The 8081-nt window shown below is 35.1% G+C and overlaps 1 protein-coding gene and 1 long non-coding RNA gene across 2 annotated transcripts; one reads left to right on the top strand and one right to left on the bottom strand.

Moving 5' to 3' along the window:
- The first annotated feature begins 2500 nt into the window (after nt 1–2500).
- LOC125201315 (probable protein phosphatase 2C 27) lies at nt 2501–5302 on the top strand. Its single transcript, XM_048099373.1, has 4 exons — nt 2501–3119; nt 3494–3694; nt 4258–4463; nt 4541–5302. Exons 1-4 carry the CDS (start codon nt 2925–2927, stop codon nt 5097–5099), a joined length of 1161 nt encoding a protein of 386 aa, XP_047955330.1. The 5' UTR covers nt 2501–2924; the 3' UTR covers nt 5100–5302.
- Nucleotides 5303–6257: 955 nt separating this feature from the next.
- On the bottom strand, nt 6258–7933 carry LOC125200581. Its single transcript, XR_007172739.1, has 5 exons — nt 7832–7933; nt 6953–7004; nt 6799–6823; nt 6605–6696; nt 6258–6510 (listed from the first exon to the last, which is right to left on the bottom strand). It is a non-coding gene; the product is annotated as an uncharacterized LOC125200581 (long non-coding RNA).
- Between the last annotated feature and the right edge of the window lie 148 nt (nt 7934–8081).

Below are 8081 nucleotides of genomic sequence, written 5' to 3' on the forward strand. Positions count from 1 at the left end.
CTCCTATTTCACCAATGACGAACTTGAGTAGTAGTATAATGGAAATGGGATTTCAAGAATTTGTTAATTATAACAGCCGTGTAAAACGTTTTGGATGTTAGTGAAAGTGGGAAGGAAATAAGTTTTGTGGTGGGGGCATGCTTGTAGGCTTGTAAGAATGATAATGATAGCAAAATTGGTTTTTTTATGAAATTATGCTATTTTCCAGCAAAACATAATAATGGAGGGGGTGGAAAAAGTCGTGATTACTCAATTAATTATGTGTTAACAGCCAATAATTTTCTTCTTTGAGTCCACACAATTATATCGAGTAACAGAAACATAAAAAATATTTTCTACAAATAATTTTTAAGTTGCTTCAAATTAAATATACGTGTTAAATAATTTTTGTGATTGTAGAGCCTAGAGGGTACAATAATATGTTGGGGACATGAATGTTAAGAGTTAAAATTTGGAACTATATTTCCGACTAATTACATGAGTACTAGTTGGTGTATAGTAGAGAAATTATTGAGTTATTCTCAATAAAGTAATCAAAATTTGGTTTGAATACTATTGTTTTCAAAATATGGTGCATCTGTTTCTAAAGTTTCTAAAGTTGGAGTATGATTTTACGTAGTTTCGAAATAATGTTTCGAAAGGGTGAAAATAGTCGATTCACGTCATCTTTCTCAATAAATTAAGAGTGGCATGAAATAAAAGTTGAAAATATAGAGCTAAAAATGCATTTCTTTCGAAACTTGAATAATTTAAATCGGTTACATATATTTCTATGCTATAAGCAATTTGCATGTATATACATCCACCTTGCGTATTGGTTTCACCTTCAATATGATATACTCCACTATCTACTTTTTACTTTTAAGTTTTAAATAACTAGCATTGGCTCATTTTAATTATATATACTTATATATGCGATATTTAATTCAATACCTCATAAGTATGATATTTAATTTGAAGGAGCATTCTTTTCCTCACACCTAAAAACGTCAGCAGACAGAACCCTGTAGTTTTATTTTATTTCAGTTCACATATCCCTTCATTATACTAGTACTAAAAATAGTACTAATACTTAAAAAAATGATATCTATTCTTTCCATATCATAACGAGACAACAAAGTATTACGCTATATTGCAAGCGTTATAATACTATAAGTGATTAATTATCAATCCATAGCTCATCAAACACTAATGTATTATGAATATTAAAAAAATCAAAGTATAAAGTAGGAGCTAGTGATATTTATCTCTTACAATTATTTTTTGAGTTAAATATATTCACTATCAACTCGGTGACCATTCCATGTAGTACTAACTTTTACACTTAGAAGGGTAAAACGTCTTGTCTAATAATTTAAAATTACCCCATGCACAAAAAAATAAAATTTAATACTCCTTCCGTCTCCGATTAAGAGTCACACTTTGATCGGGTACGAGTTTTAAAAAATGTAAAGAAAAGTTAGTTGAAAAAGTTAGTAGAATGTTGGACCCATTTTTTTATATTGATTTTATATAAAATGTGAGTTAATTGAGTTAGTGGAATGTGAGACCTACTTAGAGCATCTCCAATAAGAAAGGTAAATGGAGAGGTAAACTAATATAACTACCATATTTACCTTTTCTTCATGAAAAAACATTCTCCAAGGGAAGAGGTATTTGAGAAGGTATTATACATTTTCCCATTTTGAAGAGGTATCTTTACCTCTCCATTGATGAAGAGGTAAAATCATATAACCACCATATTTACCTTCTTTTCACAAAAAATCATTCTCCAAGGGGAAGGTATTTGAGAAGGTATTACACTTTATGTTTTTTTAATGCTTTTGTACTATTATTTTATTTTTTTTAAATGATATACCTTTATATATCTTTTATCCTTGGAGTTGATTGATTTTTAGAAAGTTATATTGCAATTTTTGAGAAGGTATAAACATGATATACCCTTTTCATTTACCTTCTTCCTTTGGAGTTGCTCTTATTATTTATAGTAAAAATAAAATGTGACTCTTAATTGGTGATGGATTGAAATAGAAAAGTGTGACTCGTAATCGGGGATGGAGTGAGTAATAATAATTTAAAATTGCCCAATACAAAAAAAAAAAAAGAAAGAAAGAAAGAAAGAAAGAATTGATTACCCGATTTATTTAAATTCATTTATCTCTTATTATTATTATGAATCCGACAATTAGATAACTTTACAAACTCTGATGTTGATAAGGATGGACTATTTAACCTCACCCACACAACATCCAATCATCCCTCGCCATGTGGCAAAGAGAATCCTATGCGCCGCTTTAACGGCCGCCAACGAACTACCCTCACAAAACCGCAAACGGCAGATATATTCCATCATTCCTGGCCGTTGCCCTCTTCCTACCCGCGCAATCCAACGGCTGGGATTCCACCCCACCCATAACCAACACAAAATTGCCACGTTCCGGTAAAGTACCTGCAATCGCCGGTCACCAACCGCAACAACAAAATCTCTCCTCCGTTTCTGAGATTCCTCTTTCGCCCAATTTTCATCCTTCTCTTTCCCTTGTCGACCGTACAAATCCATTTTTCCTTTGTTAATTGGTTCAAATCTTCGTTTTTTTCCTATATTTTTCCATTCTATGTGTTTGATTATTATCTAAGTTGGAGGAATGCTCTGTATTAGAATCAAGGTTTTGAATTGGAATTTTTGTTTTTCTTATAAAGGGGATTGTGATCTATTAGTCTGAAGTTTGCTTTATTGAATTTTGCTTCCAATTTTTGGGGAGCATTTTGGATTCTGATCTAATGCTTAATTAGTTGAAGAATTGATGCATTTTAGCTTAGGAACTTGAAGGTGGGGTTTGAATTGATGAGTGTATTGTGAAAGGTTGATGTTCATTATTTAGTCGAAAAGAAGGGTTGATCTTGTTTAATGTCTTGGGAGGAATATGGCTGGTGATAGTGATAATTCTCCTCAATTTAGTGATCTAGGAGGTGATTGTAGTGAGGATAGTGGTGAGGTTTCTGTGGTGAAAGACGAGACTTTGGAGGAAAATGAGAATGATTCGAAGCAAATGCTGAATCGTAAACCACCACGCCATTCGATGAGCACTGCTGCGTTTGTTTCTCCTGCAAATGTGATGGTAAATACTCATTTGTGTGATCTGATGCAATAGCTACTTGATCATGTGCTTGTTTAAGTGAAAAGTGTGTGAATAATGATTGTGTGGTGAGTTATTATGAGTTGACAGATGCCTAATTTAGTCGATATTCCATACTTGGTTCGTGTACGTTGGTTTATGGTTGGTTATTGAAGTTCTGTATCATGTGTATATAACTGGGATTTGGAGAGGCATCTATGCTTACCTCAACATTGGCAAAAACGAGGGTGTGTGGTCGATGTTAAGAAGTATGGAATATTTTGATGAGTTTCATGTTAAAATCTTCACGAAAAATGTTGGCTATTTGTTTAATTTGTGATGAGTGCTTACATATTCTATGTATCTTTATCTATCAGGATCTTAATCTTGGAGGGATTGGAACGAAATCACCTTCAGAGATAAAATCGAGCTTCCTACCAGTTCTTCGGTCTGGAAGCTGCGCTGAGAAAGGACCGAAGCCATCTATGGAGGATTTACATATCTGCATAGATAACTTGCCTCAGTATTTAGGCGAAGGGGAAGTTGCAGATATCCCTTCGCCTGGAGCTTTTTATGGGGTAAGTGGAAACTGAAATGAGAGCATATTTACTGACTTCAGATTGCAGTAAACACGTGGCGGTTTAGAACCTATTGTGTGACATAGACTAGACCGTATGCTTGCTTTAATATTGAGACAACGATTTGGCATTACATGGACATTTGTTATGGGAAATAACGTGTCGAGTTCATTTCATGTATTCATGTGTGTATCGACTATGGCTTGAACTACTATTTGTTTGTTTAGGACAGCCTTAATTAGTTTCCCACCTAATCCCAAGTATCCTTCTTTAGACTGTGGATCATTAGTATGATTATGTCGTCCTGTCCTGTCTCGTCTCGTCTTGTCTCATTCTCTTTGTTTTATATGATAACTGAGTTCTATATTTCATAGTAGGCATTTGGGATCTGGAATGATGTAGTTTCCCCCCTTAATTTTAACTATCCTTCTTTAGATCGTGATGTTTGAGTATCTTCGACAGGTGAAGTACTCTCACGGAGCATTAAGACTCTTTTAACCTCTGTTCTTTCAATCTATTCTCGGAGTTTTCTCTAATTATTGGTCACATTTTATGCGAAGCAGGTATTTGATGGCCATGGAGGTATAGACGCTGCATTCTTCGTCAGGGAGAAGCTTCTTAAATTCATCGTTGAAGATTCGTTCTTCCCTGTTTGTCTGGAAAAAGCTATCAAGAGCGCGTTCCTCAGAACAGACTATGCATTTTCTGATGACAGTTCCCTCGACATATCGTCTGGCACCACGGTGTTGACTGCATTCATATCCGGGAGGTAAGATAAGCTACCTAGTTCGTGTATGGTTGTGTATAAATCGACTGCAGAGTCATAAGGTTTTGTTCCATTTGCAGAAAACTGATAGTTGCAAATGCGGGAGATTGTCGAGCTGTGCTGGGCAAACGCGGTAGGGCCATTGAAATGTCGAAAGACCACAAGCCTAACTGCAAATCCGAAAAAATTAGAATCGAGAAGCTAGGCGGAGCTATATACGATGGCTACCTCAACGGCCAGCTATCCGTGTCGCGCGCTTTGGGAGACTGGCACATGAAAAGGCCGAAAGGGTCGGCCTCTCCATTGAGCGCAGAGCCGGAGCTGCAGGACATGCTGCTTGGGGAAGACGACGAGTTCTTGATCCTAGGGTGCGACGGTCTGTGGGAGGTGATGAGCAGCCAGTGTGCAGTCACGATAGCCCGGAAAGAGCTGATGCTGCACAACGATCCCGAGCAGTGCTCGAGGGAACTGGTCCGGGAAGCGCTGAAACGAGACACGTGCGATAACCTGACCGTCGTTGTTATATGCTTCTCACCCGACCCGCCTCCTCGGATTGAGATCGCCCCCTCCCGAGTGCGGCGGAGCATATCGGCAGAAGGGCTGAATCTTCTCAAGGGAGCTCTAGAAGGCAACTTGTGAGTGAAATGGAGTTTGGGTGATTGATTCATGGGGTTTTAGTTCCTTAGACAATTTCTGCCACTGAAGTGTTGTATTAATTGGATGAGTTTAGCCACTATTTTTTTAGCTGGTAAAAGATGATTTCTCCTGTTGTACCTTAGCTTAAAGCCACGTTTCCCTAGATCGACCAAATTTATCTTAGTCATATATATTTATTTGTTTTATATTTTTTAATTGTTTTTAATTACGTTTACTTATTTTATTCACTATAGATTTAATAACATATCCTAAAAGAATCAAATCTAAATTCTACTTTTATCAAGACTTGAAAAATATAACAAAATGGGAGATAAGAAAGATAATGATAATATTTTTCTTTTCAAAGTGTAAGTGTAAGTCCAAGTGAGTTAAATTTGATCTCATGAACTCTGAACAACACCAAAGTAAAACAAGGCATTCTAAGGCCATAGGATTTTAATTGCTAACTACAACTAATTTAAGGTCATAGGATTTTAGAAAACGTGTGGTTAACAATTTATCACGTGTAATTTTCGTTTTTATTAATAAAATAAAAAAAGATAAAAAAAAAACTTCAAATTAGGGTTTTGGATGAAAATGTCAATACAGTGTTTCGAAAATATCAACACAATGCTTTGAGAATGTCAACACAATGCTTTAAGAATGTTAACCCATTGCTTATATTGACATTTGACATGTATTATATTGACATATTTTATATAGTATGTGTGACATTTCTCCTTTATGAAAAAAATTCAAAAAATTAAAAAAAAGTTTCAAATTTTGACTTCGGAACATATGCATGTAGGATATCGTTGGAATCCTATGAAATTATCTTTAATTTGATATATGTTATATGAATTTTAAGTTTTGGGATTTCTTTTAAAAGTTAGTTATAACTAAACATGTAGTTAATTGACATTAATACCTTTTGATATTTTTTGGAATTAATCCTATAGCCTTATTGACGTTTTCGTTGATCGTATTGACATTTAGGGATTGATGATCTAAGCCCTTAATTTGAATATCTAATGACCATTATTTTGTTGTAGTTAGCAATTAAGTTATGAGTTAGCAATATAACACTCCCCTTTATTAACATACCCTAAAAGAATCAAATCTAAATTCTACTTTTATCAAGACTTGAAAAATATAACAAAATGGGAGATAAGAAAGATAATGATAATATTTTTCTTTTCAAGTGCAGTGTAAGTGTAAGTGTAAGTGACAGTTAAATTTGATCTCATGAATTCTGAACACCACCAAAGTAAAACAAGGCATTTTGGAGGTGAGAAATTCACAACCTCTGAAGCCTCAGTTTTTCTACCAAAACGCCCGGTTTCGCAGAGCCACCTCACGCAGTTCCTAGAGTTCTTCGTTGCTGGTTTCATCTTCCACTGTTTCCCTATTGCCACTGATAATAGAGAGGCTGTCAGCTGAAAGTCCGAGCAAAAACATGTGTATAGTCGTGTATCATGAAAATATATGATTTGGATATAAAGAATTACCTTGTCTGACTACAATATCTGCCGATGTCTTGGCATAGGACCCTGCTTACTTCTCCGGCGTTAACAGATCCTTTCTTTATCCTCTCTGAAAGCTGTTTCAGTAAATATGTATGTTATCAGTGAAAATTTTCTTTAAGAAAGGCAGAGAGAACACACACACATAAGTAGAAAGGGATGTTAGGATAAAGATTCACCTCATCTTCAGTTTCTTCCAGTAACCTAAGTAAGAAAAAGAAAAAGAAAAAGCAGATATTATTAATTAAACTTGAGCTGTATGTGATCCCAGACAACGGGAAAATATAAAGATCGTTCCTGAGATCCAAACTTTGAACAAGCACATGTCTTTACCTTCCACAGAAAGATGAAATGTCTTTTGAATATGCACGAGCTTCTTGTTTATCTATCATAGAAATATTGAAGAACAAGATATTTGTCAGAAAATTATGGGAACCTTAGTACTACTATACTAACAAGAAAACTGAAAGAGAGTTATGAATGCAATTTCAGCCTAGTGAATAATAAGAAACAGTGAAGGTTGAATCATGAATATCGAACATCAAGTTGGCGAAATTTCTTCAAAGTAAAGTGCAAGGCCATCACCACAGACCCACATCAAGTAAGTCTCTACTCCTCTCTCCTACTAATTCCTTTAATGCACAAAACTCCACTAAAAACCAGTCATGTCATGCTTTCATTTTTCTCCATTCTGATAAATCAAGTCAGACTACGTCAATCAAGTTCAATGAGTTTTGGTACCACATAAGTAGTTTGTGGCTGGAGATGACCATGACCAATGATTTGTGGATCTACAATTTAGAATAGATTAGCAGGCTAAAATTTTATGTTCTTGTTCGACAAAACAACTCGTATTAAATGAGTTTTCTCTGATATCTAAATCAAAAGAACAACCATATTTTCTTTAATACGATTCAACTGATTCTTACCATCAATCACATGCATCTTTCTTATTCTTAGTTTTCTGCAAAGTGTCCAAAAATATTCCCTAAATCTAGTTTGACATCTACTGGCTATGTTGGAAGCGTCAATTAGGTTTGTTTCTAGACCAAGCATAGTAGTCTGATATGAAAGTTAACATTGTCACAGTTTCTCTAACAGCATTTGTATATCCATATGGATCTCCAAATGGGATTCCAGTTACCATGCATGCTTCAAATAAGCAGTCAATCTTTGGCAACGAGTGATAAAAGCATAACATAATTAAAGTACCATATTTATTTTCCAAGTTCCCAGGCTTTTAGTATATATTCCATGTGGCCTCTGTGCACAGTGAAAGAAGGAAAAAATGAGAGGAAAGAGAAGGCTTCAGTGGATCACAAAAGATAATAACGCTTTCAGTATCGGATTCGTAGTAGGACGTAGGTCCTCGACTTAGCATTAAGAAAAATGATTATCAGTTCAGTTATTAATCTTGGAGTTCAGAACAGCGTTGACTACGGATTATTCAAGCTAATCTGAG

The sequence above is a fragment of the Salvia hispanica genome, chromosome 1, assembly GCF_023119035.1.
Source record: "Salvia hispanica cultivar TCC Black 2014 chromosome 1, UniMelb_Shisp_WGS_1.0, whole genome shotgun sequence".
Taxonomy (NCBI): domain Eukaryota; kingdom Viridiplantae; phylum Streptophyta; class Magnoliopsida; order Lamiales; family Lamiaceae; genus Salvia; species Salvia hispanica.